Genomic DNA, 25,208 nt, shown 5'->3' with positions numbered 1-25,208 from the left:
GTTCAGTAACTGGGCGATGAGTGCCACCAATTACTCAAATCAGTTGTTGTTGTTGTTGTGGTCTTCAGTCCTGAGACTGGTTTGATGCAGCTCTCCATGCTACTCTGTCCTGTGCAAGCTTTTTCATCTCCCAGTACCTACTGCAACCTACATTCTTCTGAATCTGCTTAGTGTATTCATCTCTTGGTCTCCCTCTACGATTTTTCCCTCCACGCTGCCCTCCAATACTAAATTGGTGATCCCTTGATGCCTCAGAACATGTCATACCAACCGATCCCTTCTTCTGGTCAAGTTGTGCCACAAACTTCTCTTCTCCCCAATCCTATTCAATACTTCCTCATTAGTTATGTGATCTACCCATCTAATACTCAGCGTTCTTCTGTAGCACCACATTTCGAAAGCTTCTATTCTCTTCTTGTCCAAACTATTTATCGTCCATGTTTCACTTCCATACATGGCTACACTCCATACGAATACTTTCAGAAATGACTTCCTGACACTTAAATCAACACTGGATGTTAACAAATTTCTCTTATTCAGAAACGCTTTCCTTGCCATTGCCAGCCTACATTTTATATCCTCTCTACTTCGACCATCATCAGTTATTTTGCTTCCCAAATAGCAAAACTCCTTTACTACTTTAAGTGCCTCATTTCCTAATCTAATTGCCTCAGCATCACCCGACTTAATTAGACTACATTCCATTATCCTTGTTTTGCTTTTGTTGATGTTCATCTTATATCCTCCTTTCAAGACACTGTCCATTCCATCAGTTGTTAGACTAGTGTAATTCTCAATGAAGACTAGTATGTGACTTAATGTCCTTCACCTTCTGAGCTAATTACCAGAAATTACTGCAATATCCGTTTGTTCCGTCTATCGTCATGATCATGGAGCACTATATTTGGTTTTTGCACTAATTCTACGTTGGTGTACCTTACAAGAACGTGGTGTTGACACGACATGCTGTCCACCACCTTAAGCGATGGAGATGTTATTATGGTCCCACTGTTTGGTGTACCTAATGTACTACCAAAATGATAATATGGAATATTAATACCACATTTCAGTGTCTTGGCTACACTGACTAATACTTCAGGGAAAAGAACTTCAGATTATCTCACTTGGTGTTGTGCTTCTGTAGAAAGATATGGACTTTCAGTGCAGCTGCGTGCAACCTAAAGTGGTACAACCATGATGCAATCCTTCCCTTTCCTATCCTAGTTCTTGTGAAATAGTAAAAAAAGTATATACAGTGCGTGTGCACTTTTGTCATTTTGTTAACATGATTTGTATTCATTGCATATACATTTTGTGATTTGCTGATATGTTCTGAACTACAGTGCGTGTGCACTTTTGTCATTTGTTAATGTGATTTGTACTCATTGCCTATACATTTGTGATTTCCTGATATGTTCTGTACTACAGTGCGTGTGCACTTTTGTCATTTTGTTAACATGATTTGTATTCATTGCGTATACATTTTGTGATTTGCTGATATATTCTGAACTACAGTGCGTGTGCACTTTATGTCATTTGTTAATATGATTTGTACTCATTGTGTATACATTTTGTCATTGCTTGTTATGTTCTGTACTCAGTGCATGTGCACTATATTTTATTTCATGTTCTGCACTTATACACTCCTGGAAATTGAAATAAGAACACCGTGAATTCATTGTCCCAGGAAGGGGAAACTTTATTGACACATTCCTGGGGTCAGATACATCACATGATCACACTGACAGAACCACAGGCACATAGACACAGGCAACAGAGCATGCACAATGTCGGCACTAGTACAGTGTATATCCACCTTTCGCAGCAATGCAGGCTGCTATTCTCCCATGGAGACGATCGTAGAGATGCTGGATGTAGTCCTGTGGAACGGCTTGCCATGCCATTTCCACCTGGCGCCTCAGTTGAACCAGCGTTCGTGCTGGACGTGCAGACCGCGTGAGACGACGCTTCATCCAGTCCCAAACATGCTCAATGGGGGACAGATCCGGAGATCTTGCTGGCCAGGGTAGTTGACTTACACCTTCTAGAGCACGTTGGGTGGCACGGGATACATGCGGACGTGCATTGTCCTGTTGGAACAGCAAGTTCCCTTGCCGGTCTAGGAATGGTAGAACGATGGGTTCGATGACGGTTTGGATGTACCGTGCACTATTCAGTGTCCCCTCGACGATCACCAGTGGTGTACGGCCAGTGTAGGAGATCGCTCCCCACACCATGATGCCGGGTGTTGGCCCTGTGTGCCTCGGTCGTATGCAGTCCTGATTGTGGCGCTCACCTGCACGGTGCCAAACACGCATACGACCATCATTGGCACCAAGGCAGAAGCGACTCTCATCGCTGAAGACGACACGTCTCCATTCGTCCCTCCATTCACGCCTGTCGCGACACCGCTGGAGGCGGGCTGCACGATCTTGGGGCGTGAGCGGAAGACGGCCTAGCGGTGTGCGGGACCGTAGCCCAGCTTCATGGAGACGGTTGCGAATGGTCCTCGCCGATACCCCAGGAGCAACAGTGTCCCTAATTTGCTGGGAAGTGGCGGTGCGGTCCCCTACGGCACTGCGTAGGATCCTATGGTCTTGGCGTGCATCCGTGCGTCGCTGCGGTCCGGTCCCAGGTCGACGGGCACGTGCACCTTCCGCCGACCACTGGCGACAACATCGATGTACTGTGGAGACCTCACGCCCCACGTGTTGAGCAATTCGGCGGTACGTCCACCCGGCCTCCCGCATGCCCACTATACCCCCTCGCTCAAAGTCCGTCAACTGCACATACGGTTCACGTCCACGCTGTTGCGGCATGCTACCAGTGTTGAAGACTGCGATGGAGCTCCGTATGCCACGGCAAACTGGCTGACACTGACGGCGGCGGTGCACAAATGCTGCGCAGCTAGCGCCATTCGACGGCCAACACCGGGGTTCCTGGTGTGTCCGCTGTGCCGTGCGTGTGATCATTGCTTGTACAGCCCTCTCGCAGTGTCCGGAGCAAGTATGGTGGGTCTGACACACCGGTGTCAATGTGTTCTTTTTTCCATTTCCAGGAGTGTATTTTGTGGGGAGGTTACAACGTGTCATTTACAGAACATGTACACATGATTAGTGATAACATTAACTAACACGTTATTAATTTTAGCTCCACATATGCAAATCCAAACTTTTCTTCTTTCACAGGCTACCAGTTTCTAATTAGAAATTTTCAGTAGAACAGTACGAGTTGTCCAGGAGAAACGGCATTAAATTAGGTCTAAAATTTGTTTCTCTGCCTGACAGACATTTTATGTTTTCGGCAAATTGTTAAAAAAATGTTGTTGCATACTGAACGTCTTTCTGAGTCACTGACAGTTTTAACAATGGGTAATAAAGGTAATTTTTCCCTCCATTATTCTAGGTATGGACATAATTGTTCTCAAATTATGATTGATTATTTATGACGAATTCCATTAACGAATATATGCAATGTACTGGCGCAGCTAAAATGCCTAGCTCCTTGAGGAGATACCTACATGAAGTTCGTGGGTGAAAATCACTTGTTATTCTTAATGCTCGCTTTGTGCAATCAGTACTATCTTTCCACGTGACGAGTTACCCCAGAAAATTAATCTGTAAATCATTATTAAGTGTAAACGTGCAAAATATGTAAAAGGCTGATACGGTGCTTTCCAAGATTAGCAAATATATGAAGAGCGAAAGCAGCTGAACTTCATAGTTTGAGAAGCTCGGTAACATGCTATTTACAGTTCAAGTTTTCATCAATACTGCGTTAACGGCTTTTAACACCACCTGCACTTTATGAGACAGTGTTGGCGATCAACGGAACGCCATGAGTGGGCTCTGTATGTGTTTTTCATTAGGATCAGTGAGTTCCGCATGGTGTATGATGCCGTAGAGCGCTATCGATGCTGCTCTGATGTTATAAGCTCGAGAAACACGTTGCTGCTGGTATGACTTTGGTTAGAACTAAAGAGGAATCAGTTTTGACCTTTACACTTGATCTCAGTAAAGAAGATTGGGTCATCGAGGAACATCGCATGGATAGTTAAGGAAAACATGAAACTCACTGGAATTATTCCATCCGACGCAACACACCGCATAAGGGGAGAGCATAGTTCAAGACCTGAGGTGTAGGACTGGCGACTTGAGGATCTAGACGAAAATGCCATTTTGTCAACACGCGACAAGACGAAAATGTTTTACTGCTCTCTCTCTCTCTGTACGTGCGTGCGTGTGTGTGTGTGTGTGTGTGTGTTTCATCTGAGGTATTTTGTACAACAGTAGTGTTATTTATGTAGGGCAATAAGCAGAAGGAAGTAAAGCGGAAGAGCATGTTATCCTGTCGTTACCTCTTTCCTTTGATAGGTAATAATAAGGTGACCATCCGTTCCGTTTTTGTCGGGACAGTCCCGATTTCTGTGTGTCTGTCCCGAATTTTTTCAAAGGTAATTCGGGACACCTGTTTGTCCCGCAATTAACAATCATGACCCAATTTGTCCCGAATTAGACATTCATTTCACCTGTATCGGTATATTTCATTATTAGTTTTAGTTATGGTAGGAAACTATTTGACAAGAGAGTACGACAAACTGTCGAAACCGTTATCAAACTGTTTCTACTGCGCAGGCCGCAGCTCGAACAGCTAATGGGCAGTCAGAGACCACAGCAACTGGGAGAAAAGTAGCACTTGAATGCCTTCGCGCAGTCGAAACGGCTCTAACCATAACTCGAACAGAAGAAGGAAGAAATCTGCATATTTTCTGATAGCCATGGAAGAGGCAGAGGAGGTTTTATGGCAAACATGCAGACGAAATATAAAGTAACTCGAACAGATGAACAGTAATATACGCTCTCGTTGACTTCGGCGTCGCCAACGCAGTGTATGCTGCTCTCTAGAATACTACCATTTGTCATCTGTGTGCGCCATATTATATCAGATTGAATTTTGTGTTAGGTCGTGTTATCGTATAAAAAAAGTTTCCAGAACTTGGACTGCTACAATTGGGTTACCTTGAATTAAATACCTGTATGGGATGACATTGAAAGAACTTCTTCTCTAGTTAGCGAAACCGTGCATTATGTTCAATTTGCAGGAAATGTAATGTATGATGAGTATGTCAGTGTCGAACAGTTTGTAACCACTGAGAAAAACATTGAATGGACTGCTAACAACACTGTTCCAGGTCAAAGATGGGTTGAGATGATTTCTCATTTAAGCCAGAATCATGTGCCATTCTCAAATGTACTCAAACTACTGGAGTTCCTTTTCTACCGTCCTGGCACTAATGCTGCTACTGAAAGGGTATTTTCCCACATGAACAGTATATGGACAAGTAACAAAACACAGTTGGCTGTAGAAACCATGAAAGCAATGTTAGTAAGTAGAATAAATTATGATGAAACTTGTGTCGAGTTTTTTCATATGTTGTTGAAAAATACAGACTTGATAAAGAAAATTCACAGCACTTATAAATACAGTTGCCCTGATCACACTCATTCATCTTAGAAGGTATTAATAAAATGTAAATGTGCTTTTCTTTGTAACAAATTTAATTACATAGATATATATATACTAAGATGATATCAGTTCTTTCGGACATATCCGGAAGAACAGATATCGTATATACATATATATAGTTAAGGCTCACCGGCCACTTGACCATCTTCTTCTTCTGTGGAGATGCACAAACAGTGCCCGAACTCGAACGGGAATCGGCAATGCGCCGCGAGTAATGAGTATAATGGGCGGGGGCACTACGAATGTAGTGCGGGGTAATACGTTGAGAACGTGGGTTTCGCGAGAGGCGTGCCAGAGATAAATCCCTGCAGTCGCGCTATCTATTGTATCCTCGGTGGCTCAGATGGAGCGCCGGCACCGTAACTCAGCGTGTTCGGTCAGAGTGTGAGCTGCCCTCTGTAATAAAAGAAACTGAGTTAATGGATCAACGACCAACTGAAACGGGTGTCTTGCGACGTCCGCACCGAGCAGATGGGGAAAAAAAAGATGGAGAGAGCGTCTGCCATGTAAGCAGGAGATCCCGGGTTCGAGTCCCGGTCGGGGCACACATCTTCATCTGTCCCCGTTGACGTATGTCAACGCCTGTAAGCAGCTAAGGGTGTTCATTTCATTGTAACAAATTTAATTTATATTTTGTATGTATTACATCTAATTGAAACCTGCTTCTCATATAATAAATAAATAAATAAATAAATATAGCCTATTTTGCAAAATTTTTAATGTGTCCCGGATTTGGGCCTAGGAAATATGTTAATGTCCCGAATTTGAGTCTAGAAAATATGGTCACCTTAGGTAATAAGCAATTACATAAATCCAACAGTGTGAATTCCTGCCACTGCAGATTTGCCCTTAAGCCATTGCATTAGGTCTTTTAAAATCATTAGCGCGAAAGGTGTGTGTAAAGGCATGGGACGCCGACAATCATCGTCGTCGTAGCTGAGGTGAGACGTGCAGCTGTGAGCGCGGCAGCGGCTGGTTCTAAGAAGTGCCGGTAGATGTAGCACCGTACATCGCCTGCCAATGGCGTCATCTGTGATGAAATCTTTACTTACCCTACGGCCACTCGATATATATCTGGCGTGAGAGCAGCAACGGCAGTAGGCTTGTGTGCCTGCGGTAGCGATAACGCTGAAGAGTGCGCAATAAACTAGCGTTGACCATGTGGGTGGGAAGCAAGAAGCTCGGCCGAAGTGCGTGGCGCTGCACGTCGGGCGTGCGGCAGGCCAGCGCCAAGGCCGGCGCGCCGGTGACGCTGCGCATACCGCAGGGCTCTCTGCGCGGCAAGACGCAGCTGACGCCGGCCGGCAGGGTGTTCCGCAGCTTCCTGCGCATCCCCTACGCGAAGCCTCCCGTCGGGAAGCTCAGGTTCCAGGTCAGTTCCCGCTTAACACCACACTGCGATAAACTACGGCTGGCTTCTCAGCTTATAAGGCGACCGTACGAACTTCCCCTCACCGATAAGACTCACATTGACAGGATGTGCAGCGCGCGACTTCGACAAGAGCATATGTAAACAGTAAGATACCACTCTCAGCCGTTTCCCAGAACATCGGTTTGGAAGGCGTATTTATATATTTTGTATGGTCGCTAATACTCGAAAAATCCGCAGCCGACCGTGTTAAGTGGTTAGCTTCAGTTCACTATCAGCATATCTTTTTTCTTCTTGTTGTCAAATAATTATAATGCCTGTGCAAACTGTCATTACTGAATGATTCATTTATTATTTTCATAATCTTTATCCTGAGAGAAAAAAGAAAAAAATTCGCAATGAAATTCGAAAAGAATGGCTACACAACAATCAGTACAGTCGTTTTATTTATATTATTTTATCTACATATCTACTCCGCAATCCACCATAAGGTGCGTGGCGGAGGGTACCTCGCACCACAACTAGCATCTTCTCTCCCTGTTCCACTCCGAAACAAAACGAGGGAAAAATGACTGCCTATATGCCTCTGCAAGAGCCCTAATCTCTCCAATCTTATCTTTGTGGTCTCTCCGCGAAATATAAGTTGGCGGCAGTAAAATTATACTGCAGTTAGCCTCAAATGCTGGTTCTCTAAATTTCCTCAGTAGCGATTCACGAAAAGAACGCCTCCTTTCCTCTAGAGACTCCCACCCGAGTTCCTGAAGCATTTCCGTAACACTCGCGTGATGATCAAACCTACCAGTAACAAATCTAGCAGCCCGCCTCTGAATTGATTCTATGCTCTCCCTCAATCCGACCTGATAGGGATCCCAAACGCTCGAGCAGTACTCAAGAATAGATCGTATTAGTGTTTTATAAGCGGTCTCCTTTACAGATGAACCACATCTTCCCAAAATTCAACCAATGAACCGAAGACGACTATCCGCCTTCAACCTTACGCCCAAATATTTAATCTACGTGACTGTGTCAAGCGCTACACTACTAATGGAGTGTTCAAACATTACAGGATTCTTTTTCCTATTCATCTGCATTAATTTACATTTACCTATATTTAGAGTTAGCTGCCATTACATCTACATGTGTTGCAAGTATAATGTGTGACTTATGGAGCACTGCACGAATCAGGAATAAGGCCACCTCTACCCTTAAGGAAGGCTAGGCAGCCGCCTAGGGCGGCAAAGGAGGGACAAAATTTATTTCAAATCAAACACTGAAAAAGTTGAGCAACTTGGAGAATAAATGGAAAGGAGGAAAACGTACAATCCCGAACTGTTTTCAAAAGCTTACGGAACAGTCACTTCATAAATCTTTAGTTACATTGATGAAGTGGATGCTGTAAAAGATGAGATTTATTGCTCATTCTAGAATTATGTCTATAAAAACAGAAGCGGAATAACACCACGTTTATCCAGATGACCTTTTTTGATGCATCGGCGTGTCTCCAATAAGGATAGCATAATATCTAAATTAAAAAAATATATTCATTTGCACCAGAAAATATTTCCACATCTTTCGTAGATCATTTTCTTGCAATTGAATAAAATAAGTAGTTGGTGCCAAATTTGGTTGCACTGGTATATTCAGTTGAGTTCTAGTTTAGAATATTCAGCACATTCGAGCTATTTCAGTTATTTTTTTTAAATTTCAAAAACTGAGGACAAAAAATAAGAAACCGAGGACATTTGTTGTCCTCCAACAGGTTTAAAGTAATTGAAGACATAGCACGAAAACTGAGGACTGTCCCCAGAAAATGAGGACGTGTGGTCGCCTGAGTTTAATGTACAAACATGTAATAGGAGACATGCACTGTTAATCCATTGGTGGTGGCTGATTTTTTTTTCTTTTTTTGGGGGGAGGGGGGTGGGGGATATCAGGTAGACCATGACAATAAAAAACAGGGCGCCTTAATTTTCAATCCTCGCCTACGGCGTCAAAACGCTTTTCAACCGCTCTTATCAGGATGCTATTTATCATAGACACATGGGAAACAGTAATTATTGCGACTTGTATTGAACGCCGAATCTTTGCATGCGCATGGGGTTTTCAAATTGTCTATTGCAAAACAAAACTGGGTTACATTTGTAAGCGGTCCTCGGTCATCACAGAGTTTCGCGGCGTAACACGCATATTTCTTGTTAGTAATACATGGGAATGAATTAAAGTATTGGAAGCGAGGTTTAATCTATAGACCTCGCGCACATGAAACTCAGCGCTTGCTCGGGCTGCGGAATACTTCGTTGTTACTGACCATACGAAGTATGCAAGTACGCGTAAAATGTTCAAACTCGATTTTTCTCGAAAACGGTTGAGAGTTGCACCTTGCTATTTAAATACGTTAAAGTACTAGTCGTCTCCTAAGCAGCCTGTCAATATGAATTAAGCCGATGAGGGAAGTTCGTAGGTCCCCTTGTTGGCTTGGCATCCCTCCAAGTGAATGTTATTCTTTACTGTGCCCTCACACGTCTAAATCAACGTTGGGGACTTCTTAATTAGTTTTTCTGTACACATTATGCCTGTGCAGATATCACGAGATCTACCGAAGTAGAAGCACACTACCACACCAGAAGTCACAATCCACAATTCGAGATGAACGTTTCCTCTAGTGAGGATGGGGTTACAGGCAAATGATGATAGGGATAGAGAAAGAAGACGATGATTTAGCGTCCCATCGACGACGAGGCCGAAACAGGCGGGGCATTTGCCTCAATCAGTTTTGCGAGACCACAGGAGAATCTAAACCGTATGAGGGGATGCTGATTTCTACCTCGGTTAACCCAAATACAAGTCAGTGCCTTAACTACCTGACACATACTCATATAGAAACATTGTCGATGCAGATAGTGTTTGCATGTATAGACAACTGGAGGTATAGTGATTGCATAAAAAATTACGCTAAGTCTTATTACAAATGTGACTTATAGGCGTTTGATTGGGCATCACGGTCTGATGATTGATCTCGCTTCCGAACGACTGCAAATGTTTCATAATTGGCACTTTGGACAAATGTGCTTCGATACTGGATGAATGAAATTCTTTGCCTTACTCGCTTAGATTATCGATAGCTCTCTCCGTTCTGACGACGCCATTTGATTGAACCGTACATCTCGAAATTTGTTTATTCATGCCACATATAACACCGAAAGTTCAACATTGTATATTTCTTCTGCTAACACTACCAGCAGCGTCGCCCAAGGCGAGGTTTAATTCATTGCGTCACGATGTACAAGCTATATGAAACATTCTAAGTAGATTTGCCAGCATTCTCAAAAATTTTAGAAAAAGTAATGTACAATCGGCTTTATAACGATCTTATCTCAAATAACGTACTGCCAAAGTCACAGTTTGGATTTCTAAAGGGTTCTGATATTGAGAAGGCTATCTGCACTTTCAGTGAAAATGTGCTTAATTCATTATACAATAAATTGCAGGCAACTGGTATTTTTTGTGATCTGTCAAAGGCATCTGACTGTGTAAATCACAATATCCTTTTAAATAAATTAGAATATTATAGTGTAACAGGAAATGCTGCAAAATGGTTCAAATCTTTTATATCTATGGCAGGAAACAAAGGGTGTTATTACGAAAGAGACATGTATCAAGCTATCAGGCATCATCCAACTGGGAACTAATTACATGTGGGGTCCCACAAGGTTCCATTTTGGGGCCCTTAATTTTTCTTGTGTATATCAATGACCTTTCACCAGTAACATTACCAGATGCCAAGTTCATTTTGTTTGCCGATGAGACAAACATTGCAATAAATAGCAAATCAAGTGTAGTCTTAGAAAGATCAGCTAATAAAATATTTGTGGACATTAATCACTGGTTCCTAGCCAATTCTTTGTCACTAAACTTTGAAAAAATGCACTACATGCAGTTCAGGACTTGTAAGGGGTGTCCCACGAGTATATGCCTAACATACAATGACAAGCAGATAGAAGAAGTTGACAGTGTTTAATTCTTGGGATTACAGCTTGATAATAAATTCAGCCGGGAGGAGCACACCACAGAACTGCTGAAGGGTCTTAACAAATCTCTATTTGCAATGCGAATTGTGTCAGACATAGAGGATATAAAAATGGAAAAGCTGGCATGCTATTCTTATTTTCATTCCATAATGTCATAAATAAAAACATTGAGGTTCACCGATGACATTGTAATTCTGCCAGAGACAGCAAAGGTCTTGGAAGAGCAGTTGAATGGAATGAACAGTGTCTTGAAAGGAGGATATAAGATGAACATAAACAAAAGCAAAGCAAGGATAATGGAATGTAGTCGAATTAAGTCGGGTGATGCTGAGGGAATTAGATTAGGAAATGAGACACTTAAAGTAGTAAAAGAGTTTTGCTATTTGGGGAGCAAAATAACTGATGATGGTCGAAGTAGAGAGCATATAAAATGTAGGCTGGCAATGGCAAGGAAAGCGTTTCTGACGAAGAGAAATTTGTAAACATCGAGTATAGATTTAAGTGTCAGGAAGTCGTTTCTGAAAGTGTTTGTATGGAGTGTAGCCATGTATGGAAGTGAAATATGGTCGATAAATATTTTGGACAAGAAGAGAGTAGAAGCTTTCGAAATGTGGTGCTACAGAAGAATGCTGAAGATTAGATGGGTAGATCACGTAACTAATGAGAAGGTATTGAATAGAATTGGGGAGAAGAGGAGTTTGTGGCACAACTTGACAAGAAGAAGGGACTGGTTGGTAGGACATGTTCTGAGGCATCAAGGGATCACAAATTTAGCATTGGAGGGCAGCGTGGAGGGTAAAAATCGTAGAGGGTGACCAAGAGATGAATACACTAAGCAGATTCAGAAGGATGTAGGTTGCAGTAAGTACTGGGAGATGAAGCAGCTTGCACAGGATAGAATAGCATGGAGAGCTGCATCAAACCAGTCTCAGGACTGAAGACAACAAAAACAACAATGTCAGATGGTATTATTTTTTGGGGTAATTCATCAAGCCAAGCTAAAATCTTCCGGGCACAAAAACGTGCAGTAAGAATTATATGTGGTGTGAACTCAAGAACATCCTGCAGAAGCCTGTTTAGGGAACTAGGGATACTAACTACTGCTTCCCAATATATTTATTCCTTAATTAAATTTGTCATTAAAAATGTATCACTTTTTCAAACCAACAGCTCAGTTCATGGAATCAATACTAGAAATAAGAATAATCTTCACAAGGATTTAAAGTCACTTAGTTTTGTACTAAAAGGCGTGCATTATTCAGGAACACACGTTTTCAATATATAACTTCTGCACAATTTCAGTGCAGTAATGCAGCAATGTGTTCATTGTGTGTGTGTGTGTGTGTGTGTGTGTGTGTGTGTGTAAGTACAATCTAGCTTCTGCACCATTTCAGTGCAGTAATGTGTTCATTGTAAATAAGTATTATAGTAGTTGTATTACACGTTTATTACCTTATAAATAAATAAATAAACTTTATTTTAAATTCAGTGCATTAGTATTTGTAAAATGACTCTTTCATATAATGTTCATTAAAAAATGACGATCATTCCACTTGGGACCTATGGAATGGTACATTAGCTTATTTGTTTTAATTGTAAATATTTATCATGTATTGTTGTTTTTCTGACATGTTCCACATCCTGGAGGACCTCCTCACTACGGATGAAATGGAATGAAAGTAAATCTAATCTAATCTAATACATTACTGAGATCGAACTGCGCGTCAGTCCATTGTCAATCGTGCTCGGCGTGTGGCTAAGTTACACATCTGACAGATAGCCGCCTGTCATGTGAAGATCAGAGTATCACAAAACAATGCAATGATGATGCATATCTAATGAAAACTGATTGGAAGACAGTTCCCTTACGCAACCAGGAATTTGTCTGTAGACAGGCTAAAAAGTAATAGTCTTACCAATGACCCTTGAGCCAAAATGTGTCAATACAACGTGAAATATTTTACTTATTACATATTTAACTATAAATTTTAACATCTCTTGCTCAAATATACTACTTTTTACAGGCAGTTTCAACGCGGTTGTAAACATTCATCTTCAATCTAATGGTGGGATATAATGCAAAGACTGTGGCGAATCTCCTATCAATACCTGCACGGTAACTCAGCGAGTTCGGTCAGAGGGTTAGCTGCCCTCTGTAATAAAGAAAACTGAATTAATGGACCAACGACGAACTGAAACGGGTGCTTGCGACGTCAGCCCCGAGTAGATACAACGAACTAAAACGAACAAAATCAATGAACTCTCGCATATACTAGGGCTATCCACGGCGCTGCTTACCTTCACGATGTAAAACCCACTTCACGGAGATCCTACATAAAAAGGGGCTTGAATTAAATCCCCCAAGAAAGATCGCTATTTCTTTCTTTAATTTATTGGCTGTCGGGATGTGCCCATACATAAATCTCAATAGTGCAATGTCAATTTCGCCGATATGAACGTAAGGACAACACAACACTCAGTCCCCGAGTGGAGAAAATCTCCGATCTGGACGCGAAATCACCATTTATTAATCAATAAACCCGTAAATTATCAGACTCTGACTTCGCTCAGCAAGAGAAAAGTTCCTGATGACACTGATATTTTCAAAATTAAAGAACTCCAAGGAGTGTATGTAAATTTCAAAGAGCAAATCACTTAACTCGTACTCAAAACTTTTCTTCAATATTACTTAGGTAAAACTCTTCAACGTAAACTGCAGCCAAGTAGATACACAAATCATACATGCCAGTCACTTCGAACTAACAATGTAAATACCAATATCTTCTGTAACACAGCTTCGATTATATTCCATACATAATACATTCAATGCGGGCAGCTTTTCCCACATTAGCTAGTGTTAACTACTACAAGATCCATAGAACATGACAAGAACCATAGACCATATATAACATAGACCGCGCATAGACCCCTGCCTTGTTAACGCTTGAAACCAACATCTAAGTAACGTGACTCGGGACAGAAAGTTGAGTTCCTGTCATTGCACGCTGTGTAAAGTGAAACTGACAGTTAGTTTCTCTCATTTATAGCTGAAATCAAGCACTGATTTTTACAATTCAACGAACTGTAGTACATACAATTTCTCTCATTTATAGCTGAAATCAAACACTGATTTTGACAATTCAAGGAACTGTAGTACAACTCTTACACATGTAGTAGTGCAGTTAACTTGATTTCTCCGAAATTTCTGATGATAAAGCAAGTGGTTATCGTTTCTACATGTGATCAAGTTGAAACACATTGACAGTTATAACAAGCGACAGAATAACTTGTAGTTCACCGCTTCTACAGGAATGGAAGACAAAATAACAATTTCGAACGCAGCATTAATTTTCTAACGATTCAACAAGAATATATGCGAAACCCTTTAGTAAGCTTTTGTAAGAAAGAAAATGCGTTTACGTGCATAGTGCCAGGTACACAAAACAAGCACATACGTTTTCTGACTTTTGCTTAAGCCAGTACACATACCGAAACGATATCAAGAAGGGAAGCGTAATACATTACAAAATGTTGATTATACTGGTGTAGTGAGCTACGTATTAACGATATGTCCTCTCAAAAGCTTAGTCATTCACAAAGTTTTACATCCCAGGACCAACATCCATCCTAACTTTCTGCCTATGGAAATACCTCTGGAAGTATTGTAAAATAACTCACTTACAAAAATGAGATTTTCGTAACTTTACCTAATCTGTAGGATATAGTAAGACTTATCTGAGAATATATGGAACTGTTGATATCGATTTTTGTTCTTCGAAAGGTTTAGAGAGTCGTGACGCTGTGCCTTTTAACTGCCTGTTAGCTCTATACAGCAGAGGTTTAGGGACATGGCTTTTAGGGGATACAGCTCTCACGGGTCTTCCGAAGGCTCAGTTTCTTCAGTCGAGGGTGTCCTACGAGTCTCCGCATAGTTTTCACATTTCACAGCATAGAACGAAATTGAATTAGCAGAGTGGCTGTAACTCCTCATCAAATCCCTGTCTGTATATCTCCATAATGCTCTGATTCAACATCAATCGACGTTTACTATTAATATTTTGGTAGTTTTGTAGACAGCTTTTCTTTTCCTTTTTCTTTATGGCACTGGAAGTTCTATCCGCTTTAGGAAATGCATGCTAAGTTTATATATGTCTCGATAACTTGTCACTTTTAGTTGTTAAGACGTTGCCTTGATTACTGAGGGTGATCGCGGGGTAAACTACGTAACTAGCAAAAGTCTTTTTTTACTTGATTTGTTGTGTTCTGGTGCACCCATCCGCGAAATAGACATCAATCGAGAACAAAAACAGAACACTTTGAGACAAAGGTAAAGACGTAATTTCAATCGGGCAATGTAGCTTTATGAGAACTTGTGTATCCATCGAAGTTACATTTCCCGACACTTCAGGGAAACAAACCGTACTAAAAATGACGCGTTTTGGTGAAACATTTTATTTGGTGTGTCGCTTGAACTGCACTTTCTTCTTGTAATACGAAAAGCAATAAACACGTAAATAAACATACGGTTTCTCGGTTTGGTTCTCTTCGACAGTCACAACACAGGACCCGTGACGTCACGGAACATGATAATTGCGCCGCTCAAGCTCATAAACACCGCTGATTGAAAGCACACGAAAAACATTAAACGCGTCAAGTTTGGCACTGAAAACACGAAAATATTAAACATGCCGTGAGCCTAACATACATCACATTAAAGATATCTCGAAAACGGGTCATTTGTAGTACGGTTAGTTGGGGTAAAGAGTCGGGAACAGTAGTTGGCAGCTAAATTTGCCTCCTATAGATCTTACCATAATTCCAATCCCAAAGAAAGCAGGTGTTGACAGATGTGAAAATTACCGAACTATCAGTTTAATAAGTCACAGCTGCAAAATACTAACGCGAATTCTTTACAGACGAATGGAACAACTGGTAGAAGCCGACCTCGGGGAAGATCAGTTTGGATTTCGTAGAAATTTTGGAACACGAGAGGCAATACTGACCCTACGACTTATCTTAGAAAATAGATTAAGGAAAGGCAAACCTACGTTTCTAGCATTTGTAGATTTAGAGAAAGCTTTTGACAATGTTGACTGGAATACTCTCTTTCGAATTCTGAAGGTGGCAGGGGTAAAATACAAGGAGCGAAAAGCTATTTACAATTTGTACAGAAACCAGATGGCAGTTATAAGAGTCGAGGGACATGAAAGGGAAGCAGTGGTTGGGAAGGGAGTGAGACAGAGTTGTATCTCTCCCCGATGTTATTCAATCTGTATATCGAGCAAGCAGTAAAGGAAACGAAAGAAAAATTCGGAATTGGTATTAAAATCCATGGAGAAGAAATAAAAACTTTAAAGTTCGCTGATGACATTGTAATTCTGTCAGAGACAGCAAAGGACTTGGAAGAGCAGTTGAACGGAATGGACAGTGTCTTGAAAGGAGGATATAAGATGAACATCAACAAAAGCAAAACGAGGATAATGGAATGTAGTCGAATTAAGTCGGGTGATGCTGAGGGAATTAGTTAGGAAACGAGACACTTAAAGTAGTAAAGGAGTTTTGCTATTTGGGAACCAAAATAATTGATGATGGTCGAAGTAGAGAGGATATAAAATGTAGACTGGAAATGGCAAGGAAAGGGTTTCTGAAGAAGAGAAATTTGTTAACATCGAGTATAGATTTAAGTGTCAGGAAGTCGTTTCTGAAAGTATTTGTATGGAGTGTAGCCACGTATGGAAGTGAAGCATGGACGATAAACAGTTTGGGCAAGAAGAGAATAGAAGCGTTCGAAATGTGGTGCTACAGAAGGGAATGCTGAAGATTAGATGGGTAGATCACATAACTAATGAGGAGGTATTGAATAGAACTGTGGAGAAGAGGAGTTTGTATCACAACTTGACAAGAAGAAGGGATTAGTTGCTAGGACATGTTCTGAGGCATCAAGGGATCACAAATTTAGCATTGGAGGGCAGCGTGGAGGGTAAAAATCGTAGAGGGTAAAAATCGTAGAGGGAGTCCAAGAGATGAATACACTAAGCAGATTCAGAAGGATGTAGGTTGCAGTAGGTACTGGGAGATGAAGAAGCTTGCACAGGATAGAATAGCATGGAGAGCTGCATCAAACCAGTCTCAGGACTGAAAACCACAACAACAACAGATCTTACCGTGTTCACTTTGGGTGTTGTTGAGTAGTTAATTACGAAACAGGCCGTAATGTTTTTAGAGAGCCCTGGCATCGTAATTCCGACCGATATATACGTCAGCCTTCCCCAATAATGGGAACTTCGAGTCGCGCCTGTTTACTGACAGATAGAAAATGAAGCCAACACACCTCATGCCAGCCCCTTATCTTATTCTCCCAGCTCCACAATCTCTATTTACTTTGATAATATCAGCACTTCTCATGCAACGAATCAGCTGTACCTCCGTCAAGACCAATGAATAAGACCCGGGCTGTTACGTGTTGCCACTTTCCTCTTTCTATCACCGAAAGAAACACTGATTGGGAAACATAATCGTAGCAACGTTTCCTAAAAGGAATTCCTGACTACATTAATTTTCCGTATTTTACTTAATGGTGAACCTGAACTCCAACCACAAAAGTTCGGAGGTTTTTCGGAAATATTTTCTGAGTATTTTGGTATAAAGGGCCTAATATCAACGTTGGCTCGTTACAGGGTAATAGTATTTTGTATGATTTCTTACCCCTGTTTATCTTCGTATCTGTACTGCGGTTAAAATATCTGCACAAAAGTGCAAAAGTAGATGGATCTGCTACGTGTCTTGTTTGGAAACAAACTTGTTCCATTCAGTCATTGTACTTGCTGTTGACAACATTGACGCCCACTTCACTGCTCAGCCTCAACTTGCGTTTTGTACTGCTTGGTTCCACGGGGAGCGTTCAAAAAGTATTGCAACACATTTTATTTTCCTGGTCAATCTCGGTTGGAGAAATGCGGTATTTTTTGTGGAACATTGTGGAATATATCCACTTCAGCCTCTGTAGCTTCATGAAGTTCCGACTGGTGTCGGCGCTATAAGTAGCCTTCAAAACGATGTTTGTAGGCCGGCCGGAGTGGCGAGCGGTTCTAGGCGCTACAGTCTGGAACCGCGCGACCGCTACGGTCGCAGGTTCGAATCCTGCCTCGGGCGTGGGTGTGAGTGATGTCCTTAGGTTAGTTAGGTTTAAGTAGTTCTATGTTCTAGGGGACTGATGACCTTAGAAGTTAAGTCCCATAGTGCTCAGAGCCATTTTTGAACAGCCCTCTAGCATCTGTTGATGCAATACTCATGTTTTATGTTGTATGTTTTGATGATTGCATGAACAAGCTTTCATAATGTTGTGATGGTGTGTTCAGTAAATATCCCTGAACAATCTCCGAAATTTTGTTGGTGGATTTCGGGTTCACCCTACTTATACCCTAATCAAAATTTTAATGGTTACAGTCCTACCATCCAGTTGCACTGACGGGTGGAGTTTAAAATAATCAGTAAGGGAGAACGAAGAACTAGCAAAATTCTTGTTTGGCTGTAATGTCCGTGTTTGCTGTTTTGGGAAATGAGAAATGAAGGAGGAAGAAAAAGGAGTGAGGGGGAGAGTGAGAATATATGTAGAGTGGTTAGTAATGTTTAACAATCTGACTTAGGAGCGAAAATAGATGTAAGGCAAATTAAGAGTTGACAATTCCGTCGATATCGAAGCATTGTGGATTCAGCCCTAAAGTAGTTTCGGCTGAATTGTGACAGTGAGGGTGAGAGTAGTCAGGTGTAGATTGGCTGAAGCATTTATCTGGGCTTTTATGCGAGGTGTGTAAGGAAAACCTGATTTAGTATAACCATATATGCGGTGTCTGTTATTTCGAAGGTGACCGAAAATACAAAGACCACAGACATATATATCAGTAAGCGGCGACGACCAAAGATCCATTGCAGTTGTACATCAAGCCCGATCTCTTGCGGGAAACCAAATTGTCAGGTGAAGGGTTCATGGGATGGTGAACAGTAATGTGGAACAGACTGGGAATTTGGATCGAATGGAAAGCATGTTCGGATGGCAAAGGCGGTAACACGACATTTCGCGTAGAGCGGGAGATCCGGGTTCGAGTCCTGGCCCCGCAGATACTTTCACCCGTTGCCATTGATTCATTTCAGTGCCTGTCCGCCCTTGGTAGCTGAGTGGTCAATGCGATGGATTGTCATACCTAACGGCCCGGATTCGTTTCCCGGCTGGGTCGGAGATTTCCTCCGCTCAGGGACTGGGTGTTGTGTGGTCCTTATCATCATCATGTCATCCCCATCGACACGCAAGTCGCCGGAGTGCCGTCAACTCGTAAGACCAGGCGAAAGGTCTACCCGACGGGAGGCCCCTAGCCACACGGCATTTCCATTTCAGTGCCCACATGCGGCTAATGTCACTGAAAACCTTAGGTTAGTATAAACAGACTTGTATTTGATTCCAGATCCCCCGCCCCCACGCATACGAGTCCACTATTTTGACTCTTACAGCACGCGTCAATTCGGGCGCGCCTTGCTATTACGATTTATACCACTTTTCCTAATTTTCAGGCTTCACCATCTGCTTGTAAAGGGGCAGTTTTCCTTTTGTCCCGTTTGCAGTACAATTTGTCAGATAATTATGGTGATCGGCTGTAAGCAAAGTTGCTCAAGTGATTTACCTGATGCAGAAGTCAGCTGCTTTCTGCTAAATGATAGAGACAAGACAATAATTTTTCTGACATACTGTGCAAGATTGCCATCAAATGCTGATGTTTCCACGTGTCATACCAGGGACAGTGATAACGTTCTGTATCGTATATGAAGTCCAATGTCCAAAAATACTTAGTTTACTAATGAAACACTTGAACAATTGATGTAAGTCATAGACACATACAGACACACGATGTTATGCAACAATATACGGACTTTTACCTTGCGATCAATCAACACTTTTTGACCTTCAGACTTCTTTCTATTTCTTTCAAGGCACAGATTGTTTATCGCAAGTGAACCCGGAAAATCGACCACTAGCTAAATATATTCGAGAGCACCGCGTGGTGAGACCTGTCTGTCCTGGTTGAGATTGTGACTTGCAGAGTGCACCGTTTCGTTTATCTATCTATTTGTTTGTGTGCAGTTGCGGTTCACGATGAGAACGATGGCATCAGAACGATGCACTATGTCACTTTTGGCATGAATGGAGTAGGTTTACGGGCATGAAAAATGAAGTCTCTCAGTGTTCAGCAGAGGGGATCGACGGAAAGTACATAGAGTCGAAATAGTGAAAGCTACTTGCAACTTAATCAAGCTCTTCCCGGTTATGAGATTTTGCAGATCTTATTTACTGCAACTGTTTCTTCGGTCATAAGCTTTGAACGTAAAACGATAGTGTTGTTGTAATTACTGACTTTCAGCTCTAAGAGAGACCTAATTCTAGTTCTATATTTAAAAAAGCACATGTACCTTACATACTGGTTTTCAAACGAAATGTACTTTCAAAGATATTCGAATACTGCTGTTATTCGGTTAGTCGACCTATAACCAACTTATACTTATGAAAATAGAGCTCCAACATACGTTTAAAAAGAGCGTACTAGGGGTATTAGCTCGGCAGCGCGATGGAGGGGCTGAGGGGCAGGGATTCTGAGACGGGTAGCTAAGTGGTCAGTCTCCGTTATAAAGGAAGACTGAGGAGGAACGCCACATAATTTGTGATGTGATTCTACATGTGAAGATAAACCGAAAAACATCCTGTGAACATTTCCGATCGTTACGTAGCTAGGACAGGTTGAAGGCTACACACATCCATGAATGATTATGAAGACAAGTGTGAATATTACTTACTGAAATTCTGTGTAGGCCGTTGGTAGATAGAATAATGGTGGGACAGATGACTGAACCACCCTACAAGAGGCGTTCAAAAAGTCTCCCGCCCATCTCAATGCGCTTGCCAACGCGTTGGAGGGTTTCTTATGTTGCACATCAAATATTATCTTGGCAGTCTTTAATTTGGCCACAAACGTTGGTGATGGGAGCGACAAGTTCTTCACGTGTATTCACCTTCGCCGGCCGGAGTGGCCGAGTGGTTCTAGGCGCTACAGTCTGGAACCGCGCGACCGCTACGGTCGCAGGTTCGAATCCTGCCTCGGGCATCGATGTGTGTGATGTCCTTAGGTTAGTTAGATTTAAGTAGTTTAAGTTCTAGGGGACTGATGACCTCAGATGTTAAGTCCGATAGTGCTCAGAGCCATTTGATTATTCACCTTCGTAGCGTAAGCATCGCCCTTCAATCAGTACCATAAACAGAAGTCTAATGGGGTTAGGCTGGGTGACCTGGCCAGATAACGGGTCCACCACAGTCAATTCACTGTTGAGGAAACGAATGGTTCAAATGGCTCTGAGCACTATGGGACTCAACATCTTAGGTCATAAGTCCCCTAGAACTACTTAAACCTAACTAACTTAAGGACATCACACACACCCATGCCCGAGGCAGGATTCGAACCTGCGACCGTAGCAGCCTTGCGGCTCCGGACTGCAGCGCCAGAACCGCACGGCCACCGCGGCTGGCTGTTGAGGAAACGTTTTATTCAGACACTGATGTACTTGTCTCGTACAGTGAAACGGTGATCCATCATGTTTCAGGTACATCTGCCGTCGTTGATCTGATGTCACGTCTTCCAAAAGTGCAAGTCAATCTTCTGTTAGGATACGTGCATATGGTGCTGCTGTCACGCAGTTGGGCGGAACACAGGCCCCATCACCAGGCCATCAGTCATACCACATCAGGCGAGCACTGGGAACCTAACTTGGAATCTTGTTTCCCTAGTGTCGTGTGGGTTCTCCAACGCCCATGTATGAGAAATGCGAGTGTCCATGATACCAGTGCATATAAATGTAGCCCCATCTGTAAATAAAGTTTATTCATGATTCTCTGTCTACAGCCAACCATTCACAAGTTGTTGTCTGCTTACTGAGTCACCTGGATGCAGATGTTGCACAGGTTACACACGGCATGAGTACAACCACTTGGAATGTAACATACGCTGTACTCACATTTGTGGAATAACTAGCTGATGGCTAATGCGCCCTGTACGGGTGGTGGGGCTCCATTGTACTATTACAATAATGTTTCCCCTTTCGTCTACAAACTGGACGACCTCCCGTTCTGATACGTGTACAGTGGGCAGTATTCCAGATTACTATCGCATTGAAAAACCCTGGGTAATACCCTAGCACATGGCGTTCGTCTGTTTGAATAATGTCTCTGGTATTCTGTCACAGCTGCAGCACGGGCACTGTCATAACAGCATCTGTATGCAAACATGTCTGCATATTCTGCATGGGTGAACATATGTGGCATGTTGCTATTCACGAACACAACAGACTTGCTCAATTAAACAACATCCAGGGACGACAAGCACTTGGCCTCACGGCTACTCACTGATCCCGTCCATGTTGCACAGTGGTTGAGCTTGCAGATGTTGCCTCGGTGCGACGTTACAGTGCTGCCATCTGTTGGAGAAACCCCACACCATCTTGCAGGGCGGATCGTCGTTTGTCCTACCATCATTCTGTTCACCTCATCGCCTACACAGCATTTCAGTTAGTAATATTCACACTTTTCTTTATATACGTTCATGGATGTGCGTAGTCTTAAACACGCTCAAGTTCTGTAACGATCGAAAATCGGACACATGTTCATAGGATGTTTTTGGTTTATTTCCACTTGTAGAATCACCTCACAAATTATATGACATTCTTCCTGAATCACCCTATATGTTGCAGCTTTCTCCCTCTGTTTGGCGAGGAAGGATGCGAGCTTGATTTGCGAAGATTTCCACACTAAAGGCGTATGTCCACCAGCTAGAAACTTCTGTGACTACTTGCTGAGGTGTATGCATTAGAACAAAAACTTGCAAAAGTTACTTTTACAAATCGCTTCGGCAAGATAATTTCACGCTCTTAATGGGATGATTATAATTAAACTGTCGCTACTTGGCCCAGTGTAAATGGAAAACTATTTACTGTTTGTGTACCCAACTTTATAGGAACGACTTTTAGACTGTGCACTACAGGATTTGTGTTGTTAGTTGCGTAAAATGGTGACCTGCCATTGGGTACCGATACTGGTGTGGCGACGTAGGGCTCAAAACACGAGCATCCATGTGCATTACAGTTGCAGCTGTCAACATGGTTCTGGATAACAGGGCTTTGGCCGTTAAAATGTTATATAAGAATAGGTCTAGGGGTTGCGTCTTTCAGTAATAATCAGAATGTCGTCGGCCCCGGTTTCGATCCCCGCCACTCCCTAAATTTTGATAAAATAATCAGCATTGGCGGCCGCAGACTTCCGGCATAAGCAGTCAGCCTCATTCTGCCAACGGCCTTCTCAAAGAGGGCGGAAGAGCAGATAGAGGTTCAGGGCACTCTCTTGTCCCAGGGGTGGCAAATTGCTCCTAAAGGCGGAAGAATCAGCAATGATCAACGACATGAGGATGCAGAAGGCAATGGAAATCACTGCATTAAAGACACGTAACGTGTATCCACAGGACATGTGGCCTGTATTTGAAGAAGTGTCATGATGATCTCTCCATTGGCAAAAGATTCCGGAATAGTCCCCCATTCGGATCTCCGGGAGGGGACTGCCAAGGGGGAGGTTACCATGAGAAAAAGATTGAATAATCAAGGAAAGGATAACGTTCTACGAGTCGGGGCGTGGAATGTCAGAAGCTTGAACGTGGTAGGCAAACTAGAAAATCTGAAAATGGAAATGCAAAGGCTCAATCTAGATATAGTGGGGGTCAGTGAAGTGAAGTGGAAGGAAGACAAGGATTTCTGGTCAGATGAGTATCGGGTAATATCAACAGCAGCAGAAAATGGTATAACAGGTGTAGGATTCGTTATGAATAGGAAGGTAGGGCAGAGGGTGTGTTACTGTGAACAGTTCAGTGACCGGGTTGTTCTAATCAGAATCGACAGCAGACCAACACCGACAACGGTAGTTCAGGTATACACGCCGACGTCGCAAGCTGAAGATGAACAGATGAGAGAAAGTGTATGAGGATATTGAAAGGGTAATGCAGTATGTAAAGGGGGACGAAAATCTAATAGTCATGGGCGACTGGAATGCAGTTGTAGGGGAAGGAGTAGAAGAAAAGGTTACAGGAGAATATGGACTTGGGACAAGGAATGAAAGAGGAGAAAGACTAATTGAGTTCTGTAACAAGTTTCAGCTAGTAATAGCGAATACTCTGTTCAAGAATCACAAGAGGAGGAGGTATACTTGGGAAAGGCCGGGAGATACGGGAAGATTTCAATTAGATTATATCATGGTCAGACAGAGATTCCGAAATCAGATACTGGATTGTAAGGCGTACCCAGGAGCAGATATAGACTCAGATCACAATATAGTAGTGATGAAGAGTAGGCTGAAGTTCAAGACATTAGTCAGGAAGGGTCAATACGCAAAGAAGTGGGATACGGAAGTACTAAGGAATGACGAGATACGTTTGAAGTTCTCTAACGCTATAGATACAGCAATAAGGAATAGCGCAGTAGGCAGTACAGTTGAAGAGGAATGGACATCTCTAAAAAGGGCCATCACAGAAGTTGGGAAGGAAAACATAGGTACAAAGAAGGTAGCTGCGAAGAAACCATGGGTAACAGAAGAAATATTTCAGTTGATTGATGAAAGGAGGAAGTACAAACATGTTCCGGGAAAATCAGGAATACAGAAATACAAGTCGCTGAGGAATGAAATAAATAGGAAGTGCAGGGAAGCTAAGACGAATTGGGTGCAGGAAAAATGTGAAGACATCGAAAAAGATATGATTGTCGGAAGGACAGACTCAGCATACAGGAAAGTCAAAACAACCTTTGGTGACATTAAAAGCAACGGTGGTAACATTAAGAGTGCAACGGGAATTCCACTGTTAAATGCAGAGGAGAGAGCAGATAGGTGGAAAGAATACATTGAAAGCCTCTATGAGGGTGAAGATTTGTCTGATGTGATAGAAGAAGAAACAGGAGTCGATTTAGAAGAGATAGGGGATCCAGTATTAGAATCGGAATTTAAAAGAGCTTTGGAGGACTTACGGCCAAATAAGGCAGAAGGGACAGATAACATTCCATCAGAATTTCTAAAATCATTTGGGGAAGTGGCAACAAAACAACTATTCACGTTGGTGTGTAGAATATATGAGTCTGGCGATACACCACCTGACTTTCGGAAAAGCATCATCCACACAATTCCGAAGACGGCAAGAGCTGACAAGTGCGAGAATTAT

General features: G+C 42.3%; 1 protein-coding gene across 1 annotated transcript in view; it reads left to right on the top strand.

Annotated features, from left to right (window-relative positions):
• Nucleotides 1-6,611: 6,611 nt before the first annotated feature.
• Nucleotides 6,612-25,208, top strand: part of LOC126457921 (juvenile hormone esterase-like) — a 128,870-nt gene continuing 110,273 nt past the window's right edge. Inside the window, exon 1 of the mRNA XM_050094615.1 lies at nt 6,612-6,898. Coding sequence (XP_049950572.1) covers nt 6,686-6,898 — 213 coding nt within the window. The 5' untranslated portion in view covers nt 6,612-6,685. The remainder of the gene's footprint in view (nt 6,899-25,208) is intronic.

The sequence above is a fragment of the Schistocerca serialis genome, chromosome 2, assembly GCF_023864345.2.
Source record: "Schistocerca serialis cubense isolate TAMUIC-IGC-003099 chromosome 2, iqSchSeri2.2, whole genome shotgun sequence".
In the NCBI taxonomy this organism is placed as follows: Eukaryota; Metazoa; Arthropoda; class Insecta; order Orthoptera; family Acrididae; genus Schistocerca; species Schistocerca serialis.
The sequence above is the reverse complement of the archived record's forward strand: the minus strand, read 5'-3'. Positions and strand labels throughout refer to the sequence as shown.